Source organism: Hypomesus nipponensis, chromosome 6 (genome assembly GCF_054491055.1).
Source record: "Hypomesus nipponensis isolate SF chromosome 6, ASM5449105v1, whole genome shotgun sequence".
NCBI classification, from domain to species: Eukaryota; Metazoa; Chordata; class Actinopteri; order Osmeriformes; family Osmeridae; genus Hypomesus; species Hypomesus nipponensis.
The window spans coordinates 16,657,501-16,683,299 of NC_140366.1; the positions used below are offsets into that span (position 1 = coordinate 16,657,501).

Below are 25,799 nucleotides of genomic sequence, written 5' to 3' on the forward strand. Positions count from 1 at the left end.
GTCTCTCAGAGGCAGGAAGGTCAGAGGACGGTGTTTACAGTGAATACAAATAAGAAAGATCAAACCAGTAGGTGTTTGTTATTATAGAACTGTGTCTGTCATCAAGACTGAATATATGAGTAAATGATAAGGTCATTGATGATTGTGACATAGGAAATCGTGTGTGTGTGTATGGGGGGGGGGGGGGGGTGTAGAGGTGAAACTAAGGTCAGAGGGAAGCTAAAATGGGTCAGATGGCTGAGCGGTTAGGGAGTCAGGCTATTAATCAAAAGGTTGTTGGTTCGATTCCTGGCTGTGCCAAATGACGTTGTGTCCTTGGGCAAGGCACTTCACCCTGCTTGCCTCAGGGGGAATGTCCCTGTACTTACTGAAAGTCACTCTGGATAAGAGTGTCTGCTAAATGACTCAATGTAAAAGAATGAGCTCCATTACAAAGACAGGCTTTTCGCCTCCACAGCAGAAGAGGATCTGGCTTTCCCCTTTTCCCCTGACGGCATCATCCATCATCCGCTGGGGCCCAATCACACAGGTCTTCTTCAGGCTCCGGTGCCTGGGCAGCACCCCTGATCCAGTCTGACCTCGGCCCGATGCCTCAATCCTGCGGGATGCCCAGTGGTTTGTTGTGGGATAGCTCCATGAACTGTGTTGCCATGTCTCGTAGCACGGTAGGCTAGCTCGTGTTTGGTGTGGAGGCCAACGGGAAAGACGGAACATAAACAATACCAATCTGTTTCCAGATCAAGTGATTGGCTACACATCAGACCGGGCTATATCCTTCACCACCAACACCGTACACTAACAATGTCTAGCTGCGTCTAGGCTACAGCAGCAGGGGTTTCCAGCAGGTGGCGCTGTGTCCAAGAAGGTGCGACACCACTACTCCCCCAAGGGCCCTTCTACACCAGAGTGTAAACAGCATAAGTGGATGGGGCTGGAAAGAAAGTCCTGTGTGCTGAGACGAAAGAGGCCTGAACCTGGGGTGGAAGTCCCAGTGGGTGAAGGGGCAACTTGTCAGAGAGAAGCAAGCCCACAGGAGAGACCAGAGATCTGGATGACAACCCACAACCGGCCCCCAACCAAACCCTGCACTCTGAGAGACTAAAACCCTTAAGGACAAACGCTCTTTTCCTGCCCTGGTTCCAAGCTTGGCATAGGAACCTGCGCTACCCCATCACTAGAATGACTGGATTTACTGTGTATCAACTGGGGCTTTGCTCAGACCTGTTTGTCTGGGTTAGACACGCTACAATCTGCCCCCTTTGCTGCCTCCAGGGCTCCCAGCTGGGGGTGGAGGGGAGGGGCCAGGGCTAGGGCTAGGACCCGTCACCCCCCAGGAGAGGAGCCCCACCCAGGGGGTCTGCAGGCCGAGTGGGGTCAGCGAGAGAGCCATGTGGAGGACTGGGTCTCACTAAAGGAGTTACGTGTGTTTGTGTGAGTATGTGTATGTGTGTATTCGTGTATAGGTGTGTATGGGTGTGTGTGTGTATGCAGTGTGTGAGTGGGTGTGTATGCAGTGTGTGGGTGTGTGAGTGACCAACACAGCTTTATTAGTGGTGTTGTGTGGTTGTAATCTCCTCTCTCTGCTCTGAGATACCCTGCCCCGTCTGCCAGCCTCCACGCACACTTCATCTCATGAGCATCTCACCAGAAGGAAGGTCTTATTCCAGAGGACTGCTGCCATCCCTTCACGGGGTAGAGCAGCTGGAGAAACAACCTTTTGATTTTGGGACAGTTTGTTGGTCACAGTGAACGTGTGTGGAATGGAAGGAAGCTGGTAAAACCTTTACTGTTTTACTCTACAGGAAACAGTTTACGTCAATATCGTCACTGATAGTTGGTCAACACACACACACCGACGCTCCTCTCACCCATGACACACACACACACGTGCACACACCTCCGTCCTGGGTGCTGAGGACGTTGAGAGCGAAGAGCATGGCGTTGGAGAAGGTGGTGGCCTCCTCCTTGCTGGCGAAGTTGAGGCCGTAGACCTGGCGGGCGTCACGCCACTGGTGGAAGGTGGGCGTGGCCTGGTTATACTTCAAACCCTTCACTATGGAGTAGTTGATGACCACCTGGGGCAGGGAGGGAGGGAGGGAGGGAGGGAGGGAGGGAGGGAGGGAGGGAGGGAGGGAGGGAGGGAGGGAGGGAGGGAGGGAGGGAGGGAGGGAGGGAGGGAGGGAGGGAGGGAGGGAGGGAGGGAAAGGTAGAGAGAGATGGACAGAGTGAGGGAGAGAGGCAAAATACTCAAAAGTCAGGACTTTCAGCCTCTATCCCTTCTATTGTTGAATCCCTTCTTCCTCCTCCAGGAGCCATGTCCCGCTGTGACAGGCTGAGAGCGCTGGCGGTGACCTCTGACCCCTACCTGCTGATCCTGCAGCTTGACCCCCACGACCCGGAAGGTGTTGTTGGCAGTGTTGTGGTAGATGTTAATTCTGCTGAAGCCCTGCTGGCCTGGCTTGATGGGAACCCACTTCTTACTGGTGTCATCGTACACCATGACGGAGGCTCGCGCCTGGCAGACACTCTGCTCACTGTGGGAGGAGGGAGAGGGGGAGGGAGGGAGAGGGGGGAGGGAGGGGGGAGGGAGGGGGGAGGGAGGGAGAGGGGGGAGGGAGGGGGGAGGGAGGGAGGGAGGGAGGGAGAGGGGGGAGGGAGGGGGGAGGGAGGGGGGAGGGAGGGAGAGGGGGGAGGGAGGGGGGGAGGGAGAGGGGGGGATGGGGAGGAGAGAGAGAATGCGAGAGCGGGGAGAGAGGAGGGAGAGAGACAGAGAGAGACAGAGAGAGAAGGAGGGGGAAGGTTGATTAGTTAAGTGTTTGGCATGGAGGCGTAGAGACAGGACTGTTGGAACATAAACAACACCAGATGTCGCGATTTCCAGATCATGTGATTGATTGGACATCTGACGGGCTCTCCTAAGATGTAAAAGACCTAAATACCCCGCAAGAGTTGAACCCAGGGTTACAAGCCAATGTCACATTAACAGCCTAATCCAAACCTAACCAAGCACAGCTCCAGCATCTGCTGATGTTCTAAATGAATGTGGATTGAGCAGTGTGTGTGTGTGTGTGTGTGTGTGTGTGTGTGTGTGTGTGTGTGTGTGAATGTGTGTGTGTGTGTGAATGTGTGTGTGTGAATGTGTGTGTGTGACCCTCAGCATTGAGCCTGCTTCCAACTGCATTCATCACAGCCACTAAACTCCCTCCAGTGACCTTCACCCTACCACACACACACACATGCACATCACACACGCAACACACACACACTGATGGGGACATATTCCCAGTAAACAATGGTTGTGTGAGATTTTGAAGGTGAGGTCACAAATGCAGAGTCAACCAAAAGTCCTGGTGGAAGGAGGAGAGGAAGAGGGAGGGAAGGAGGAAGGGGAGAGGAAGAGCAGAGGGTGAAATAGTTGGGCTCAGAGATGACAATAACAAGAAGTGGCCCATCTGTGTCCTGTCCTCATCGCCAAGCAGCTCTAATTAGAGGAGCAGCCCCTGAGGCTGAGAGAGACAGAGAGAGAGAGAGAGAGAGAGAGAGAGACAGAGAGAGAGAGAGAGAGAGAGAGAGAGAGAGACAGAGAGAGAGAGAGAGAGAGAGAGAGAGAGAGAGAGAGAGAGAGAGAGAGAGAGAGAGAGAAAGAGAGAGCAAGAGAGACAGAGAGACAGAGAGGGAGAGAGAGAGAAAGACAGAGAGAGAGAGACAGAGAGAGAGAGAGAGAGAGAGAGAGAGAGAGAGAGAGAGAGAGAGAGAGAAAAGAGAGAGAAAAGAGAGAGCGAGAGAGACAGAGAGACAGAGAGGGAGAGAGAGAGAAAGACAGAGAGACAGAGAGAGACAGAGAGAGAGAGAGACAGACAGAGAGAGAGACAGAGAGAGAGAAAGAGAGAGAGAGAGAGAGAGAGAGAGTGGAAAGGATGATACCAGATGAGAGGGGGATAAAAGCATAGCTAGGTAGAAACATGGAGATAAGAGAGAAAGATGGCTGCTTGAGATGCAGAGAAGACAGAGAGCGGGGGAGGGGGTCCAGACAGTTTCTGCTCACATATGAAAACACATGATGAAGGCAACATAGAGGCTCGACAGTTTTCCACCATTTGGGACAATAAAGATAATATCTTAACTTCTGCAGCTGTAAATCTCATTCATATCGCAGCGGTTTCCAGAGACCAGCCAGACAGCACTCATCTACAGACGAGTCAAAGTAATAACAGGAGAATCTGAAGAGTCAAATAAACAGTACACCCTAACACACACACACACACACACCCTAACACACACACACACACACACCCTAACACACACAAACACACACACACACCCTAACACACACACACACACCCTAACACACACACACACACCCTAACACGCACACACACACAGTAGCTATGCTTGAACACTGCCACATGTTTGACAGAACCTCTCAGATATAAATAGCCTTTAATAATTTGGGGCTGAGAGTGGTCCTGTACACATTGCATTAGATCTTAACAGGCTTTAGATTTGGTGGAGCAGCAGAGCACTGAGCTGTTTCATTTATTTTCTCTAACTTGTCGTCTGAGTTAATTTTTAACGGGAGTTCTTGGCAATAGGAGGGAAATGTCGGAGAACCCCACAAGCATGAATAAATGAGAACCTTTCGAGACAGAGAACTTGAACTAGATGGAAGGGGGAGAGGCAGACAGTGAGAGAGGTAGAGATGGAGAGGGAGAGGAGAGGGAGAGGTAGATAAGGAACGAGAGGAGAGTAAAAGAGAGGCATCTAACAAACTCACTGACAGTTATGTGCCACACCCTTTGAAAAATTAACAACAGCTCTTCAGGACATGAATAAGTCAGATGTTGAGTTCACCTTGACTGCAGGATGGACACACACACAGTGTGAATGGGGATCAGACTGACACACACACACTTTTTGTCCTGCCCAGAGGAAATAGGGATAGATGGGCATAAACTGAAACGTAAAATTCACATTTCTAGATCTTTCTTCATGACTGTGTCGAGCTAAGTGTGGGTCTGTCGGTTCTGTCTGCTGCAGTAGCGGGGCTGGCATGTCTGCTCCTTCACCCTGGCTCAGCATCACTACCTCTGACAGCACACACACACACACACACACACACTCACACACACATAAACACACATTCCCACTCACACACACCCCACATGCGCAAGCACATCGATTATTAATTCCTCCTGAAGTTATTGTTGATGTGCGCCCCCAGAAGCACCCATACCCTCTTGTTCTGTAGATGTGGCCTACAGCAGCTGCCCCCCCCCCAGCCTTCTGCTCCACACCTACCCCTGCACAGCTCTACTCCTCAGCTTAGGACTCTGGAAAACTGCTTTCCTTCTGCTGTAAGTCTCTTACGTCTGAGCCTCTTCATCCACTTGTACCTTTGCCACTCCTTTACGCTGTTTCTCTCTCCCTCTCTCTCTCTCTCTCTCTCTCTCTCTCTCCCTCCCTCACAGTTCCACAGTTGAAACAGGAAGAGTCTCCCTCAGGGACCTGGGGTCATCACAGGGTTAATGGAACGTTAACTCACCAGTTTTATGCCTCTATCTCTCTCCCTCTCTACGTAATCCTTGACCTCTCTCTCTCTCTCTCTCTCTCTCTCTCTCTCTCTCTCTCTCTCTCTCTCTAAACCATCTTCCCCTGTCTCGCCACCCTCCATCTTTAACTCTTCAGTTTCCCTCTGCCCTCTACTCCCATCCCATCGCTCACTGCTGTCGTTCTTCTGACATCTCTCCTTCCCTTCCTCCTCCCTCCAGTGTACAGCCCTCTGTACCCTATTGGACCATAGTGGCCATGCTGTGTGGTCATCAGAGAAACCAAACACACATACTGCTTGGAGCTGAGAGCCTCCAGATGAAAGTGCAGTGGCACATGTAGACAGCTTCTATCTTTACACTCCCAGGTGCCTGGATGGGAGAATCATTCTTAAAGCTTCACACTAACCAACACTGTCACACAACTGATCTCCCGGTACTATTTCTGTTTCGCTGTCATCTCCAGGAGCTAAATATACCTACTTATCGTTCCTGATCACAGATGCAAAACCATGGTCTGTCAACACAGAGACACGCTAGTCAACGTGCTCACACCTGCACGTCACACACACACACACCTCGTACGGAAGCCAGGGTAACACAAACACAGATGATAATCAGTCACCAAGGATAATCGGTGAAGGTGCTGAAGCCAGATGCAGGATCAGAGCTAAAGATCCACAACTTCCATACAGGTGCAGAATAAATCCCGGATCACTGTTTAGTTCTGCATCTCAGACACTTTTTTGCTCAGGCAATCTGACACCTCCTCAGAACAGGAGCAGACTTCCAACACCCCGTGCGGAAAGAACTTCCCTGAACTTCCCCAAATGAAGACAGAGCACAGTCAAGGAAACATCAGAACCTTTGAAGTACTCTTCTCTGGGAGAAATGCAATGATCTGTCACGAGCTGTGAGGAATCCCAAATGCTTGTGTGTGTGTGTGTACGTGTGTAGCATTTGTTTCTTAATGTGTTTTGTCACAGCAGACCTCCAGGCCTTGTGCCCTCCACAGTCTTTCTGCTTCTCAGTGCGCACAGCTCACCGTGGTTCTGACAACAGCCCGAAGACAGTCCTGCACTGTTTCATGTCCACACACACGCACATGCACACACATGTATACAAAGAGCACTTGGACAGTACACACACACACACACACACACACACACACACACACACACCGTGGACATCTCCAGGAGAATCAGGTCAGTAACAGCTGTAGGGGATCTGGAACCGCTGCGGTTCCTGCGTCTTTAAAAACACCCTGGTGGTCTCACACACATTCACTCCTGTGCCAGTGTGCGTGTGCTTGTCTATGTGCTTAGGTGTATAGGTTTGCATGTGTGCAGTGTGCTTGGGTGCGTGATAGTGACCCTGAGGTAAACAAAACGTGAGCAGCACACAGGACTAGTGTGTCTTCAGGGACAGATGGGATCTGAAAACAGGGAGAAGCCTGGGTGGGTAAAGGTTCAAAAGACAAATATGTAACTGACGTCAGACCCCATTATACAGCCAGCTCTGGTCATCTACTGGGAGATAAAACTGCCTTAAACTGATATGATGGATTAGCGTGAAGAGTTATCTTTCCTGAGTCCGGCATGCGTTGTGTCTGTGTGTGTGTGTGTGTGTCTGTGTGTGTGTGTGTGTGTGTGTGTGGGGGGGGGGGGCAGCATTCTACGTGAGCAGAAGGAGGAACGTACAGTAGGTTAATGGGTTGTAAACCATCCCATAGTGAGCACATCACTAGAGACCCAGCTGAGCTGAGTCTGTGTAATGGCCTGGTTCAGACCTGAGATGAGCCGGTCCCTCCAGCGCCCAGACACACACACGGACTGACAGGGACATTGATACTGACAGAGCGATGTTATAGCACGCTCTGGTGAGTCATCAAAAAGGCCCTCTGTTATCTCAGTGTCACCTTGTTATTAATCTCCCTGTTATTCAATATGTGAAAAACTGTTAAGTGCAATGCCTATAAATCTAAGGGAACACAGACACACACACAGAGAAATACAGAGACGCTTGCGCACACACACACACACACAGACACACACACCTCTTTCATTAGGTTCTCTATGCTGATGTACGATGTATGGCAGAACAGAGTAATGGCTGCCACTGATCTCTGCCACCAGAACCACAGTGTGTGAGTGTGTGAGTGTGTGTGTGTGTGTGTGTGTGTGTGAGTGAGTGTGTGATTCTTGCTGCATGGGTTAATACTCCAGGGACCACCAACAATACCTTTCTCTTTCTAACTTCATGTCTCCTCCGTCACACTCTATCAGAAAAGGCACACACGGAACATGATGACGCACATTTGCGAAGCGGATGATTCTTCTCCGAAGTCGGCGCTTCTTATTAACAGCCTAAACACCATCCCCAGGATAAGCGAGCCCTGCCCAGCCCAGAGAGGTACTTCTGCCGGGCTCTACAACTGGTGGTGAAGCACTCTGGGAATTAGCTTGTTTCCCTGTACAGACACAGAAGCTAGCTTGCTTCGAACTACAAGCTAACACGCGTGCTATCTAGCTTCTTCTAGCTTCTAGCTAGCAAGGTAGTGCGTTAGCATGCTTTGCTGCAGAAGTGTTCCTATGAGGCACCGCAGTGTTTCCCTTAACATTGATTTATTTGTGGCGCGCGACCACAGTTATTTTCGGCTCTAATTGTTTCAGCTTGAATTTTTTTGTGGTTGAGATCTGAATTTCACCATTTGAATTTGAGCAGCCTGAATTGTGTTCAGTTCGAATTTCGGAAGCTAGAAATTTTTTGGGTGAATTTTTGCGATCAGAATTTCACTTCTAAGCAAGACAAAGCAGGCCTGTCCTGAAATGCATCTCCCATGTAATGTATGTTCTGTATATCCCAGCATCAAATTTTTCTTACTGTACATCGAGGGGACTAGTATGAGTAACCAGAGTAAGTTTCATGCATGTGGCACTTTCCTAGTCAGAGTTAGCAGGGGATGCACTTCTTGGTAAGACACAATACAGCCCTGCCCTGAAATGCACCCCCCATGTAATTTATGTTCCGTGAATCCCAGAATCAAATGATTCTCATCGGTTCCAGGCCTGCTCTGGCTGCAGCCTCCGTCAGCTCCTTGATAGCAGAGGAAGCCTGAGGGAGAGGGGCCGACAAAACACGTCTTTGTGTTCGCCAGCCAGCTGCTCAAAGTGAACCGCCAAAAAAACGAGCCCTCACTGGCAGGACAGCACCACAAATTGTCTTTAAGCTCTGCTACAAAATTCTCTCCGTGATCCAGAACACAAGAACAGGGATTGTTTTTGCCTGAGATGTTTGCTTACGGACGCCAGCCAAAGGAGCTGCATAATGAAAACGTGTCTCTGTGCACTGCATCAAACATCAAAGTAGCAGAAAGCAGAACAGCTGATAGCTGAAACATTTATAACCGTGGCCCACATTTACGATGAGATTAAGGATCTTTGTAAGCTCGGCTTTAATAGACAATGTGATAAATAACGCTTAATGGACACATCTGACAACAGGGCCAATAACCTTAATGACTCAAGCCTTGCTCTCTCACTGTAATGTGGTAGTGGGTCAAGGTTGGGTATAAGCCCTGGTCTGAGATCAGTTTAGTACATTGTCTTCTAATGGTTCAGCTATATGGTTTATAAAGTGTACGGATCTGTGAAAACAGATATGCTTGTGTGTGTTAGTGTGTGTGTGTGTGTGTGTTAGACCGCCCTGTTGTTGAAATCTGTGGGTTTGACAGGATGTGTGTGTGCGCACGCCAATGAAAATATCACTCTGAAAGTCTACTGAAACATGGCACTGCACTGTGAAAATTATGAGTCAGGCTGTTTTTGGAAGCCAGTTATATAAGCAGCTTTCTTGCTTGCGTATTTGAGGTTTGGTGAAGGGAGGGGGAGGAAGAAGAAAGATAGAATATGATTTCCTTCGACAGAAGACATACAAACTTTGGCATTTTGTTTATGCATGTCCTAAAATAACTCAAATTAGGATACAGTGTGCCTACAACGATTGCTTCCTTACAGATTGTTTGGATAAGAGCCAATCTAGACGTCCTGTTTTCCTACAGACTAGAATGCTGTAGGAGTGTGTTTGTGTCTGGCCCAGTGCATTTGTGTAAAGTCTGGAAATCTAGTCTTTGTTAGTCAGTGTTTGTGTTCTTAGGGTGTTTGAAGTCTCAAGTTGTGCATTTGGATGTGTGTGAGTGTACCCTTTGTGCTTGTGTGTGTGTGTAAGAGAGCAATCTACAGGGAATATATGTTTATCATATAATAAAATCTAGTATGTCTCAGGAATACTGTCTGTACTGTTTGTCTGCGTCTGTGTAAAAGATGGAACAGAACGAGCCAGGAGACCACGATGCTACCCACACAGACGACACACACACACACACAAACACACGTTCATTCAAACACACTTAAGCCCAGACTCCGCTGCAGACTGCAAAGACCACGCAAGAGCACGCTAATTTGTTGGCATGACAACTGGGGTGGAATATTCGCTTTGGCCTAGAAAATATCGCTGAGGAGGAAAGATGAATGAGCAGTGTGATATAAATAAAAAAACCATGAAAGCCAGGGTCTTTCAGTGGGCCGGCGCTTTAATTACAGCCCCCTGTCTTGAAGCTCCCACTGTAGCAAGGAGGGAGGGGGCGGGGGAGGTCGACAGGATGGAGAATGGGAGTAGACTGTCACAATAGCTGCTCATTACCCAGCTTTTACAGCCCCCTCGGTGTGCCGCGAGATGGGACAGCCCTGCTGGCTTGGCGGCAGACCGTGACCACATGTTTATCTCCCTGGGCTTTGTCTACGACGAGTGTCCTCTCTGCTCCAGGTCTCCTCTTGTTCTCACACTACCCGGGCTGGGAAACACAGTGAATGGAGGTCGACAGCGGCGGGAGCTGCAGTGTAGAAAGCCGAGTCCTGGGATCGTAAACCTCTTTGAATTGATGGTTTAATTCCAGCTAATAGTAATTAGGGAGAGCGGAGACATATGCTCTCTTTACAGCTTCCCCACAGATGATAACAGAAAGCATTTAAGAGTTTTCCCCAGCTATGCACCACACTGAGAAGCAGAGGATGGAGGATGAGTGAGTTTCAAGGGGAACAGAACCTGTGGATGGTTTACTGTGGCGCAAAGGAGAGCTGGAGAACTCTTCAACTGAGATTTCCTGAACGAGGACAAAGTGACGTTCAGAATAGTTACGTGTTCAACTCCATGGGTTCCTGCGGGATTCAGGTCAGCTAAAAGAACAGACCTCAGAACGACCAGGAGTCATGTTGTCATCAACATGTGGAGGTACGCAGAGCATCGTCTTCGTAAGACTGTCACGCAGTGCCAACATGCAGCATCATAGAAACCCTCAGTGACGCGCTAATCTGCACAGTCAGCTCATCCTCTCCGCTGTGTCGTCAGCGCTGGCCTCGGTCCAAACATCCTCAAACATCACCCTGAGGGAAGACACCACACACCTGGCAGAATGGAGGAGCAGGTACAGGACTGTGGGTTGATTTGAAGACAACAAAGGAGGGAGAAAAGTGGACTATAACTCAAAGATATTCGGTTGTAGAGGGGAAATCCCTAGAAGTGAGAACTGTTGAAAGAGTAGCAGAGTGTGGGATCAGCCCGGGCCAGACTAACACAAGCAGCTCTTCCTTCAGCCGGACTGTACTCTTTTCACTGTCATGGATTAACTGAAAACGACATTGTTCAAAAGAGAGTGCACCAACTGAAGGACTTTGAACCAACCTTTTTAAGGCCGGGCGCTGTACGCAGAGACAGACAGACATTCCTGCTCTGCTGTCTTGCTGAGCTGATCTGTTCTTAATGAGTGTTTGTTCACTGGAATGTTTCACACAGAGAGAGCCTGGGGCTGTGTCTACATCGACCTGAAACAGCAGTTAGGCTTCAAAAAGCATTAGGGAACCTAACAACGGTGGTATTGGTGTGTGTGTACAGTAAGTGTGTGTGTGCACGATAAGTGTGTGTGTGGATCAATCAGTCAACCCCTGAAGCTCAGCGTGAGTTGACCAATCAAACATAAGAGCAAAGGCGCTCAGACTCCATACTGAAGAAGAGAAAGAGAGGTGGGGACGAGGGACAAAGAAAGAGAGGGGGAGATCGGGGGAGAGAGAGAAGGGGAAAGAAAGAGAGAGAGGGAGAGAGAGAAGGGGAAAGAAAGAGAGAGAGGGAGAGAGAGAAGGGGAAAGAAAGAGAGAGAGGGGAAGAGAGAGAAGGGGAAAGAAAGAGAGAGAGGGAGAGAGTACGCGAGAGAGAGAAGGTGTTGTGCCTGAGGGGGGGGGTGGGGTTTAAAAATGCATGGGTCTCCATTTGTTGGAGGTGAAACACATGGGCAGGAGGCACAGTAGGGGGGGGGGGGGGGTGGTCATCGCATGCTGTTCAGAGAAAGCTGCTTTCTCCTTGGGAGAGAGAGAGAGAGAGACAGAGAGAGAGAGAGAGACAGATACCAGACGACCTGCCCTGCGGCCACTCTCTCCCGATGATGCCATTTAACGACGATTTAACTGGAGTCAGTAACCATGGCAAGGAACCCACATACACACTTACACAGCATGTTTACATTTGATCTATGTTACTTTCGAGGCCATTAGTGTAAGCGGTCTCTCTACTAGGGAGGCACAACAATGCCTGCACGTAAACCTTCTCGGAGAGTTCCCCTGGACTTCCCAGCCTCTCTTACCCACCCTCCATCACCCAGCCTCCAACACTGATGCTAAACAGACCAAACTGGCGTCAATCATTTACCTTAAAACCAGTAAATCATGTTTCTGATATGTCACGGCTGCAAGGGGTAATATTCTACATGTTTTACTCATTCGGAAATTGTGCCCATCTGAACGCTTGGATATTCTTCTGGGTCAATTAAATGGATTTAATTACATTTAAATGAATGAAATTGAAATGAAAATGTCAAAGACACATCTAACCATGTTGTAAAGGATATCATTCATAACTAGAACGTTCTGGATTGTGTTCTGTGATATATAACATTGGCTGAGTCTCTTTCACCCTCTAGAAGAGAACAGCTACATTGTTCTGTATTCTCCGCCCACAAATATGACCCTTTGAGCTCATCATACAGTCAGACACGACAGGACATAATCCCCAAGTAATAATGTACTGTAGTGTACAGTAGGATTTAGGTGTGGGGATCCAACAATGTGTCAAGATAAAGCGGATGATTTGGGAGGGGAAGGGGGGACAGTTTATTCTCATAGAATCAGATGACCTTCATATCTGAGGAGAGGTTTAAAGAGGGCGGGTGTAGGAAAAAAAGGAGCATCTTTTCTCCCTCTCTGTGTCTTGACAGAGTATCCGTGCATCAGTGACTCACACACACACACACTCACACACACACACACACTCACACACAAACACACAAACACACACCGTAAAAGGTTAGGTTTTCTCTCCTGGTGTTCGGAGGAATAGGGAGAGGGAGGGACACACTGTGTGTACGCTCCTGTGGCGTTGTCTGAGGCCGGTCGTCATGGTTACCTGGCTTCAGACCGGGATGCACAGCCTCCGTCGCCATGGAACCCAGGCAGGCGCACAAATCCCACAATCCCTCACAAAGGCTTGTCTAAGGCGTGTTCCGCCCTTACCCCTCCACCATCTTCAGAACTGTATCTAGTACTGGAAGGTCTAGCCACCAAACTCCCATGTCTCCCTCCATATCCCTGCCTCCCAGTTTCTCTTCCCTTCCTCCATCCTCTCTTCTGCTTACTCTTGTCTTTCTCACCATCCCCCTCTCTCCTCCAGCCTCACTCATGTCCCCCCCCACCCCCACCTCTCTCTCTCTCCCATGTGTTCAGCCTCTCCCATTTCCCTCTCTCCTTCTCTGGCTGTTATACCTTTCTCCCCCTCCCTCCCTCCCTCCCTCCCTCCCTCCCTCCCTCCCTCCCTCCCTCCCTCCCTCCCTCCCTCCCTCCCTCCCTCCCTCCCTCCCTCCCTCCCTCCCTCCCTCCCTCCCTCCCTCCCTCCCTCCCTCCCTCCCTCCCTCCCTGTGCAAATAACCTCTGTATTGATTCTGTATTAGACTAATTGCTCCAAGGTAGCCTTCTGATGCTTAGATATTAATCTCGATTCCAAATCTCTGTGGCTACTGTCACACACACACACATATACACACACACACACACACACATATACACACACACACACAACTAGTGGGATGGTACAATGAGCAATGTGTCTGTTTATAGACAAGGAGACACTGAGACACAACGCAGTCAGTTCATTTGCATTCATTCACTCTTAATCTCTGAGTGTGTGTGTGCTACCCAACTACAGTGTTTCAGCTGGTGTTAGGGACTGACGATTGCATAAGATCCCTTTTATGAAACGTTAACACAAGGCGGTGGAATGATCTCCTGAAAATAAAGCTTATTTAAAAAAACGCTTTCATCTCTTCAAAGTGCCCTTCACTCAAGTGCTGAGCAGGTAGACAGGTGCTGGGCAGAAGTGGAATCTTTTTCATAAGAATAATTTATTTCCATTTCTTGTCTCTCTTTTCTCTCTCATCCCTTCCTAACGAGAAACCTGTTGAACAAAACTAACAGCCGGTGTTTGTTGTTTACAAGCTAGATTCAAGATGAAAAAAGGTTGTTGATCATGTAATGATCAAAAATGGTCTTGACTTGTTTAAACTTACATAACTAAATAAGAACAGGTGTTCAAAGCTGCATTAAAAAGCAGTGACATGTGACTTCTGTCCCAGCCCTCCTACTGTGACTCCTGGACCTTCTCTCCAGTCTCAGATAGTGACAAGCTATCAAACCCTGTCCTCTGATAGTGACACGCTATCTAACCCTGTCTTCTGATAGTGACACGCTATCAAACCCAGTCCTCTGATAGTGACACGCTATCAAACCCTGTCCTCTGAAAGTGACACGCTATCAAACCCTGTCCTCTGATAGTGACAGGCTATCTAACCCTGTCCTCTGATAGTGACACGCTATCAAACCCTGTCCTCTGATAGTGACACGCTATCAAACCCAGTCCTCTGATAGTGACACGCTATCAAACCCTGTCCTCTGATAGTGACACGTATCAAACCCAGTCCTCTGATAGTGACACGCTATCAAACCCAGTCCTCTGATAGTGACATGCTATCTAACCCTGTCCTCTGATAGTGACACGCTATCAAACCCTGTCCTCTGATAGTGACAGGCTATCTAACCCTGTCCTCTGATAGTGACACGCTATCAAACCCTGTCCTCTGATAGTGACACGTATCAAACCCAGTCCTCTGATAGTGACACGCTATCAAACCCAGTCCTCTGATAGTGACATGCTATCTAACCCTGTCCTCTGATAGTGACAGGCTATCAAACCCTGTCCTCTGATAGTGACAGGCTATCAAACCCTGTCCTCTGATAGTGACACGCTATCTAACCCTGTCCTCTGATAGTGACACGCTATCAAACCCTGTCCTCTGATAGTGACAGGCTATCAAACCCTGTCCTCTGATAGTGACACGCTATCAAACCCTGTCCTCTGATAGTGACATGCTATCTAACCCTGTCCTCTGGCCTTGGCTGCTCCACAAGCTGCTTACCACTGCTTACCAGAGGACGACCACAGGAGAGTCTATTAAAGCTGCTCTAATCAGAGCAGTGAGAGGATCTCACACACCAGCTCACGCTAGCATCTGAGACCATGGAGGGGGAAATGGATGGAGGGAGAGATGAAAGGATGGATTGACAGAGGGGGTAAACAGACGGATGAGGGGACAGCTGGACAGGTGTGTACTCAGGCAGAAGACACAGACGTGGTGATGTACGCAACAGTTCAACACGCCCTGCCCTGTCTGCTCGCAAAGACAAAAGAGGAGCAGAAGACCCTTCTGAGCATGCTCCGCTCCCCGCTCTGCAACCATGACAACAGCGTCGACCATATCGGGGAAGCTGCGAGGCAGTCGGGGAGCAGGGAGCGTTTCAGAGAGGAGGAGGAGAGGCGGGCAGGCGGGTGATTCGGGCGGAGGAAGAGGAAGAGAGGGCAGGCGGCCGGGCGAGCGGCTCAGAACAAAAGAGCCACAGAGGAGAGTGGTGCTCCTTCAGGCCCGGGCACACAGGACACACAACGCTGACAGTGTCATCCTCCCAGCAAGCCTGGCAGGCTTCCTGTCCCTGGCCAGGACCGCGGCACTGCAGGACTGGCTGCACCACCCCCCAAGCAGCAGCAGTCACATTAGTATTCTGCTGCAGCCCTCCGCAAGGACAGACACTCACAGGACCCTGAACAGGGACACTAGATCAGGCACCTGATCGCAGCGTTCAATACCAAACAACAATAGGAGGAACCGTGGCTCTTTCTCTCAGACACTTCTACATCTACGGAAGCAAGAAGAGAGGTTTCCTCTCTGACAGGAGAACGATGGATGTAGGATCTGGAAAGACCAGATCTTGGAGAGACACCAGATCTTGGAGAGACACCAGATCTTGGAGAGACACCAGGGCTGTTCCCCGGGACTGGTCAGCCGTTTCAGATCCCCACCATGCTGCCGTGGTAACCTACCTGACTTTGAACTCAACGATGGGCTGGCCGGCGTCGGCGCAGTGTATCTGGGGGAAGTAGAAGCGCTGAGACTGCAGGTTCATATCCATGTTGCCGACACACCATCCAACCCTAAGCTCACCCCTGCTCCGCCAGACGGAGAGAAAAAACAGGAAGAAAAAACACAAAAAAGAGGGGGGGGGTTCTGATGTTTTGCCGTTCCTCGGTCCTCCCTTCCTCTTCTTCTCCTTCCTCCCTCGCTCCTCTTCTCCTCCGCCGGAGTGCGCACCTCTGTGCTGGCCCGTGCTCGTTAATGGGAGAGGTGAAAGTTCAGCGACGTCTTCCCCGACAGCCGTGCTGGCGGAGCGCCTGTCACAGAGAAGCCGGCATTCCACCTCTTCTTGTCTTGTCCTCCGCCACGCCACACTCTCTCCCCTCTCCGACTGGCTCCAAACAGACACACTAACCTAGTTCACCAGCAGCAGCACTGGGGTCTGCAGCCAAGCTCTGAACAAAGACACTTCCAAACAAAGATGTTCTTCTGGAGAAAAAAAAAAAATTCTACTAAATGAATCCTCCTTCCTTTGTCACCGATGCATCCTTTATCGTGAAGAGATGTGATATGGAGAGAGAGAAGGAGCGAAGAAATGAAAGGGTGGGATGTAGAGAACTGATGGCAAGGCTCTCTTCAGCTGTGTCCGAGAGGGCTGAACGAGATGAGATGAATCCTTTGGTTTTTTACGCTTGAGAGAGAGGGAGGGAGGGGAAAGAGAGAGAGAGAGAGCGAGAGAGAGAGGGGGGGTGGAGAGGAAAGAGAGAAAGAGGGAGGGAGGGGAAAGAGAGAGAGAGAGAGAGAGAGAGAGAGAGAGAGAGAGAGAGGGAGGGTTTTAGAGGGAGAGAATCCCGGTGCTAAGAGGCGTTGCCCTCACACTGGCTCTCCTCTGTGTGTCTCATTGGATTACCACCTACCCCCCTCCTCCCTCCCCCCTCCTCCCTCCCAGCTGTGACATGAACGATGGACGCCAGGCCTAGAGGCTCCCCCCCCTCCTCTCATCCCCTCCTCCTCCCCCCCTTCCTCCTCTCCTCCCCTCCTCCTCTCATCCCCTCCTCCTCTCCTCTACCAGCCACCGGATTGGCTGAGGCGAGGCACGTTAACCCGCGCAGAGCCAGGGGAGAGGAGGGGAGGCAGACCTTCGCTAATTCATCCGATGGTTTCCTTATTTCTAGCGTCTGGCAAATTCACAGTGACATCATGCCAGGCTGGAGAGGAGTAAAACCTGCCCCCCCCCACACACACACGCGCACACACACACACACACACTCACACACCGTATATAATTTTACTGCTAATGACGTTGGGCAATGCAAGGTGCACATGTTGATGAATAGCACAAAGCCCTAGTCTCTCTCTACAGAGCCAGACAGGGTAGAGACTAGGAAGAGATCCTGACCCTAAACATGATTGTATTTCTTATTTGTACTATTTCAGTCTCTAAGATTCAGGCCATAGACAATTCTTCTGTGTCTGTATATGTGCCAGGAGGGTTGGCTTGGGGTTAAATAATCTAGTAGACAGAGTTTATTTATAAAACCAGGAACAGAAATCTCATCAAAAATCCATTCTAGATGAGTGTGGACTCTAAAATAGATGATGTCTGATATAAGTGAAGTGGTCATGATACTAATCTGGACCAAAAGCAAATCCTCCCATCAACCTGTCGTCCCCCCCCCCCCCACACCCCTCTCTCTCTCTCTCTCTCTCTCTCTCTATTTCTCTCTCTCCCTCTCTCTCTACTCCTCTCTTCCACTCCTTGTATAAGCATGCCATCTGTTCTGAGCTTTAAGGGAGTTCACTTAATATTTGATTGGTTTATTGTTTGGGCTTTGACTTCAGTAAAACACTGAGTGTGTGTGTGTGTTTATCTGTCAGTCAGTCTGGAGGAACAAGATCCTGACACATTAGGTTTTTCCACAATGTCACTGTTGTACTGAATACTGTGGAAAAGCAGCTGGAATACAGCTTTGCACTCTGATAACATTCTCCCCCTCACCCTGGTTAACCATTTATTTGAATGTCTATCTCTGCATGGTTCTCTCTCTCTCCCCCACCGTCTCTGTTCTCCTCCATCAGGAGGGAGAGACTGTGACTGCTGACACAATGACCTCTCAGTGAGGACAGTGGGTCTAAAGACTTGAGCCAATGTACTCTGGGCCATGGGGATATGTGTGTGTGTGTGTGTTCTGTTTGTGTGTGCGTGTGTGGTTAGAGTGTGGTGTGTGGTAGGGTATCTGACAGTCAAAAGAACAGGCATTACGAGACGTGAAAAGAAAGAGAGAGCGGAAGGGAGAGAAAGAAAGGGAGCGAGAGAGAGAGAGAGGAGGAGAAAGGGGGAGAGGGAGAACAAGAGAAGAGAAAGAGAGGGAGGGAGAGGAGGGCTAGATGAAAAAATCTATAGACAGATAGGCCTACAGGGACACAGATGGTGAACTGAAGAAGGATTTGGGTGAAAAAAATAAGAGGCATGGAGACAGTGACTTGAAACCCCAGAGAGAGAGGATGGAGGAGAGGAGTGATGGAGGAGAGGAGCGATGGAGGAGAGGAGCGATGGGGGAGAGGAGTGATGGAGGAGAGGAGCGATGGGGGAGAGGAGCGATGGAGGAGAGGAGCGAAGGGGGAGAGGAGCGATGGGGGAGAGGAGCGATGGAGGAGAGGAGCGATGGGGGAGAGGAGCGATGGAGGAGAGGAGCGATGGGGGAGAGGAGCGATGGGGGAGAGGAGCGATGGAGGAGAGGAGCAATGGAGGAGAGGAGCGATGGAGGAGAGGAGCGATGGAGGAGAGGAGCGATGGGGGAGAGGAGCGATGGGGGAGAGGAGCGATGGAGGAGAGGAGCGATGGAGGAGAGGAGCGATGGAGGAGAGGAGCGATGGGGGAGAGGAGCGATGGGGGAGAGGAGCGATGGAGGAGAGGAGCGATGGAGGAGAGGAGCGATGGAGGAGAGGAGCGATGGGGTGCAGGTAAAGAGAGAACAAGAAAGGGGAAAAGAAAACCCACTGATTGGTAGCAGTTTGCCCTTCCCCCAATCTCTCTCTCTCCCTCTCTCTCTCTCTCTCTCTCTCTCTCTCTCTCTCTCTCTCTCTCTCTCAGACTGTCTCTCTCTCTCTCTCTCTCTCTCTCTCTCTTCTCTCTCTCTCTCTCTCTCTCTCTCTCTCTCTCTCTCTCTCTCTCTCTAGCAGATTGCATTCTAATCCTTAAAAGTGACACACCTCCCTTCCTGTGTGAGTTTGATGTGGGCCTCTGTGTGTGTATGTTGAGTGGATATGTGTGTGTGTGTGCCACTGTGCGAGCCAAACAATAAACCTGCTGTGTGTGTGGGTGTGTGTGTGTGTGGGGGGAGGGGGCTTCTGTCTCACACAGGGGGAATGAAGGATGTGTGTGTGTGCGTATGTGTGCGTGTGTGCGTGTATGTGTGCTTCCGTTCTGGCAGTTCTCTCTGAGCTGATCTCTGGTCAGGTTCCACGATGCTCTTCAAGGTCAGAAGCCAGAGATCCAGAGGATCGGATGGGAGTGACACGTGCAACAGCCAATCACATCACTCACATCTACCTCTGGCTACTACCCTGTCACTGAGGGGGGAGGGGCACTACCAGATACAAAGCTGCTAAGATAACAGTGGTGCAAACTGACACACAAACACACACACACACACACACACAAACTTCTCAGTCTGCTTAATCAGACTCAGCACAGCCCTGAAGGGTGTTAATCACTGGGATCTGAAACTGAGGGATCATGTTCATGCTATACACTGTGACTCATCCACTACCCACCCAGTCACTCTGTCACAGTCAGATCCAGCACTAGCCAAGACACAGTCATCAAACTGACTTACTTCACACACCCACTCACACACACACACACATACACACACAGCTTGCATAATGAAAGAGCCAAATCTGTTAAATACTGTAGGAAAAGCGTGAAAAGTTGCCTGTTGAAATGTGTGGCCTATGCTGTCTGAAGTGATTGGGTTCTTCCCACCAAAACCACATAAATAAAAGATGGAGTCATAATCCTTACCTAGTCCTCCATGAGCTCAGCCGCAGAAGAAGACAGGAGGAGAGGAGATGTGGAGAGAAAAGGTTCCTTGATGAGATGAGAAGGAAGGAGGGGAGAAGGGAGGATGAGGAGGGGAGATGAGGGGATGAGGAGGGGAGATGAGGGGATGAGGAGGGGAGAGGAGGGGATGAGGAGGGGAGATGAGGGGATGAGGAAGGGAGATGAGGGGATGAGGAAGGGAGATGAGGGGATGAGGAGGGGAGAGGAGGGGATGAGGAAGGGAGATGAGGGGATGAGGAATGGAGATGAGGGGATGAGGAGGGGAGATGAGGGGATGAGGAAGGGAGATGAGGGGATGAGGAAGGGAGATGAGGGGATGAGGAAGGGAGATGAGGGGATGAGGAGGGGAGATGAGGGGATGAGGAGGGGAGAGGAGGGGATGAGGAAGGGAGATGAGGGGATGAGGAGGGGAGATGAGGGGATGAGGAGGGGAGATGAGGGGATGAGGAGGGGAGATGAGGGTATGAGGAGGGGAGATGAGGGGATGAGGAGGGGAGATGAGGGGATGAGGAGGGGAGATGAGGGTATGAGGAGGGGAGATGAGGGGATGAGGAGGGGGGAGGAGGGGATGAGGAGGGGAGATGAGGGTATGAGGAGGGGAGATGAGGGTATGAGGAGGGGAGATGAGGGGATGAGGAGGGGGGAGGAGGGGATGAGGAGGGGAGATGAGGGTATGAGGAGGGGAGATGAGGGTATGAGGAGGGGAGATGAGGGGATGTGATATGAAGTGGACAGAGTGAAAGGGTGAAAGAGTGAGAGGAGAGAGCCACACAAGGGGAGAAGCTAAAGACTTGTGGCGTTCTCTGTCATCTTGGCTAACTCACACAAGCTCATCCACTCAAGGGATTGACCATCATCCGCAAACTAACACACACACACATGCACTCACACACACACACACACACATGTCTCTCTTACTGACTCATCCATTATGAGCTGATGTTTTAATTACCCCACTCTACAGGGATGTGGCTACGGCGCTGAGGGGGGAAGGAGGAGGGGTTATGTTTCATTTCTCTAGTTTATAAAGACCTGATAACTTCAGTGTCTTCAGCGTCTCGTTGTGACATAATACACACAAACATGTGACCTTAGCACTGCTGTATGACACTGACACAGGGAGTGCAGACACATGGCCTGGCTACATACTTGTATGTAGTGTGTCAGATGGCTAAGCGGTTAGAGAGTCGGGCTATTACAGTAATCATGTGTATGGATGACCTGACTGTTACAGTACCTATGCTTGTTAGCTCTCTGTTACAGAGCAACACCCACTTCCTGTCCCACTAGCACATGGTCCACTCCGACCAACCCCTGCTGCCTAACCTGCCCCTCTCCTACCAGCCCCTGCTGCCTAACCTGTCCCTCTCCTACCAGCCCCTGCTGCCTAACCTGCCCCTCTCCTACCAGCCCCTGCTGCCTAACCTGCCCCACTCCTACCAGCCCCTGCTGCCTAACCTGCCCCTCTCCTACCAGCCCCTGCTGCCTAACCTGCCCCTCTCCTACCAGCCCCTGCTGCCTAACCTGCCCCTCTCCTACCAGCCCCTGCTGCCTAACCTGCCCCTCTCCTACCAGCCCCTGCTGCCTAACCTGCCCCTCTCCTACCAGCCCCTGCTGCCTAACCTGCCCCTCTCCTACCAGCCCCTGCTGCCTAACCTGCCCCTCTCCTACCAGCCCCTGCTGCCTAACCTGCCCCTCTCCTACCAGCCCCTGCTGCCTAACCTGCCCCTCTCCTACCAGCCCCTGCTGCCTAACCTGCCCCTCTCCTACCAGCCCCTGCTGCCTCAGTTGAGAAGCTCTGCTGTCTACAGAAGTTGTCCCCTAACGCCCGTCGCCAGCCCACCCGGCCAAGCAGCAGCACACATATGGGTCACCCACGGCAACGCCCAGCGCACACGTCAATACGCATCCATCACGCGTCATCGACAGATGCCATTTGTTCAGAGTCAGAACTACATTTTTCACGATTCACTTCCAAGTTTGTGGAGTTGGTGTGGGGGTTAAGTGCAAGCCCACCCGCATCAACGAAGCATGTTATAAGGCCCGCAGGCAGGACACACTGCCCCCGTTATGAAAAGGACTGGCCATTTGCCGGTTATAGTAGCAGTCATGTAAGACAGGTCAGCGACATCAGAGCACTGGACACACAGCTGCAGCACCTGTTGGAAAAGCAGAGCTACATGAAAGTCAGGTGACAGACAAGCTTAGTGGTAAAGTGTTTGAGTTCAGTTGAGAAGGTTGAAGGTTCAAATCTTCCCTGTGGCTTTGGAAAAAGCCATCTGCTAAATAAAACTATTATGAGATTCTGACTGAAAACAACTGCTTGAAAGGGGGGTCAGGTGGCTGAGAGGTTAGGGAATCGTGCTATTAATCAGAAGGTTGACGGTTTGATTCCTGGCCATGCAAAATGGTGGTGTGTCCTTGGGCAAGGCACTTCACCCTACTTGCCTCGGGGGAATGTCCCTGTACTTGCTGTAAATCTCTCTGGATAAGAGCATCTGCTAAATGACTAAATGTAAATGAAATGTAAATGAAAGAAAGTCAGAGATCAGGTGAAGTCAAGACCCTGTTTATTGTATTTCCTGTTGAGGCTGACAGTACTGTGTTGGAGTGATTAGTGTTGTGTGTAACACAATCCTACTGTTGCATGATTATTACTCGATGTCAGAAGAACGATATCAATAGGGGTGTGAATGGGGATAAGTGGACCGCAACTAGCTGTACAACCTGGGAGTGTGATTACGCAATGACTGTATCAGCTGTCTTGGTTAGTCATTGGCTTAGCAGCTTCTCATTGTAGGCTTTACCTCTGTGTCACAACGGGAGATTTGCATAGGAGAAGCTGCTGTCTCATTACTAAGGGGATAGATCGTCCGAAAGAGAGAGAAGCAGAGAGAGAGGCAGAGAGAGAGTGTGTGTGTGAGAGAGAGAAACAGGGAGTGCATTCTCAGTTCTCTATTATATTGCTAGACTTCCACGATTGCCCCCCCCCCCCCCCCCCCTCACCAGGAGAGGGAAAAGGCACCATCTTTAATCCCAGATTAGAAGTAGCGATCTGGGGGTAAGAGACCCGGGATCCTCCCCCTGAACCTCACTGGAGAATACCTCAAAGCTCACACAGGGCATGGATAAACTGGTAGTTGGCCCCAAAACACTACTTCAGTCCTTCATAGCAGTTTCTACACCTAAATCCAGTCGAGAAACAAGAATATAGGAAGTGAAAAATGCCACAAAAACTCCATTAGTCCGGTTGAACAGTGTAGGTTTGTGTGCACCGACACTTTAGCTTCTGGTTTCATTAGGCCATGTTAGCCCTCACTGGAAACCATACACTCAACATGACCTTGTCTGGGTGTATGGATGACCTGACTGTTACAGTATCTATGCTTGTTAGCTCTCTGTTACAGAGCAACAACAACCACTTCCTGTCCCACTAGCACATGGTCCAGGACAGCCACACCGCCCAGTAGCACTCACAATCACTGAGGAACCTACATACACGCTGATCCTAATACACACACACACTTGCATTATTGTATTACCAACGTTGAGGCAAACACATAAACACACACACACACACAGAGATGAGGAAACTAAGCAGGCTAGGAGGCAAGGTTCGTGAGGTGCAGTCACAGTCAATGTTGCCACCTACAGTGCGAATGTGTAATACATTTCTACTTAGTTTGGGAGTTAAGATCTTCTGGTACTGGTTGTTAGTCTTAGTAGACTTCAGTCTATGAAAATACTCATTTATTTATTTTGATTATATTATGTCCAGAGGCAGCTAGACAGACAGGCTGTAGGAGTGAAAGGGGGATGGGCAAGGAGGGAGGAGTGAAGAGGGAGGGAGGATGAGGCCAGAGAGAGAGAGTGGAAGGAGAACGGGTATGGACCAGGCAGGACTGTACTGGACTCTAGGGAGGTCAAACAGACTGACTGTAGGCACTTCTGCCACATTATCCCCTGACCTTGGGATCTGCTGTAAAATACACACACACACACACACACCTACACACCTACACACACGCACACACACATTAACAGACACACACACACACACACACATGCTCACAGACAGGCATATTGGCTGCTGACAGCACAGCCAACAACTATTAGTCTCAACCTGGGGTTCCTCCTGCCTGTGGTAGATCTGTGCCAAAAGTTGGTTCACTGAACTGTGCCAACCACGCCTCTGCTGATAGGCTGAGAGCATTCTGGCTGGGCAAAAAGCTGACTAGTCAACAAATCATATGACAGGTTGGCAGAGCCTGTCCACAGCCTGGCTGTGTGCTGTCCTAGGCAACTGCATTGAGGCCTCGTCTGATTGGGTGCTTGAGGCCCAAGCTGATTGGTCGAACCATAACCAGAAAGGTTACCGTTCACAACACACACATTCCACCCTGCCAATGAACGCAGCTACCCATTGTTTGTATGTGCCTGACTGTGTTTTGCGTCCAGTTATCAGTTTATTCTGTGCAGTGCGATATCGCGATAGCAATAATGCTCATTAGAAAAGAAAATGTCTACTATGTAAATACCAAAGCTCACAAGCGCTTATAACCGTGTTATTCATGCCGCACGTGTAGCCTGGTTTCTATGACAACAGCTCTTTTTTTCACTGCAGACCACTCACACATCACGAGCAGCGCTGGCACTGCGAGATGCATGCTTGCGTGTATTACCAAAGCTTGTGCGTATAAGCTTATTTCTCTGCAGTGTGTACATATGGAATTATTTTAAACAAAATTATTAATTGTTTACATTTGACACCGGAACGACTCAATGAAAACAGTGCTGCACAATGCTGCCCCACCTCAGAAGGCCCTCAGACAGGTAGACACGCCGGTCTGTTGAAACATCTCAAATGTTTTTGGAGATAAAGACCTTTGTGTACCAGCGTCGAGCGTCCTATGCATTTAAGAGTAACCTCGATAGCAGAAATAAAAGGAATTAGCGAATTGGATATTTTCGGCTTATCTTGCAATATCCTTTCAAATCCAATAATATAATGCGCCCTAAAAATCGCACATCTCAGTCGCGCCGCAGCCCGTTCATTGTGCATTAATAACGCACTGAGTCGAAAAGCAAACGCATGCTTTCTCTTACCTCATATTTCTCTCCTTTTCTTGCCGCCGTAGTGGTCACTGAAGGATGGACGTGATTCAGTATTTTTCCTCCCTCAGAATTTATTTCAGGCAACGTCCAGAATGGGCGATGAATTTCTGTAAATCTACAAATACGCCGATGCTACAAAGCCGGCTGGGTGATGTGCAGATGCTGAGGCGTTAGGGTGGGGAAAATGCTACAAACGGATGGCACAGTATTTGTCTGTTCAAACCGCTTTGCTCTCCAATCTCTCTCGAGCTTTTGCTAGTTTTCTCGGTGCCATTTCAGAGCGCTGGAGACCGCTGTCCAGAGGACATGAGTCCGGGCATAGTAGCTGACAGCGGCTTCTGAGGTGCCATCTTTCCTTTCCTCCACCACTGGGAGCATGTACGCGAAAGAGGGGGGTGGGAGAGAGAGGAGCAGTAGTCTGCTAAAATATTCAGAACTGAGTCACGGTGGTTTCGCTGCCCGGTAGCGCCCTTGGTATGGTGCTGCAGATCAGTTTTTAAATATAAAAAAA

The 25,799-nt window shown here is 50.0% G+C and overlaps 1 protein-coding gene across 3 annotated transcripts in view; it reads right to left on the reverse strand.

The window, feature by feature from the left end:
• Positions 1-25,799, reverse strand: part of evlb (Enah/Vasp-like b) — a 33,948-nt gene extending 8,149 nt beyond the window's left edge. For 2 of the 3 annotated variants that reach the window (XM_084700254.1, XM_084700253.1), the window contains exons 1-3: positions 7,788-8,150; positions 2,366-2,534; positions 1,898-2,075 (exon numbers count right to left, since the gene is read on the reverse strand). In XM_084700254.1, coding sequence (XP_084556380.1) covers positions 1,898-2,075; positions 2,366-2,534; positions 7,788-7,807 — 367 coding nt within the window. In that variant the 5' untranslated portion in view covers positions 7,808-8,150. Of the gene's footprint in view, positions 1-1,897; positions 2,076-2,365; positions 2,535-7,787; positions 8,151-25,279 lie in introns of those variants that run through there. The other variant, XM_084700255.1, reaches the window with a different exon arrangement.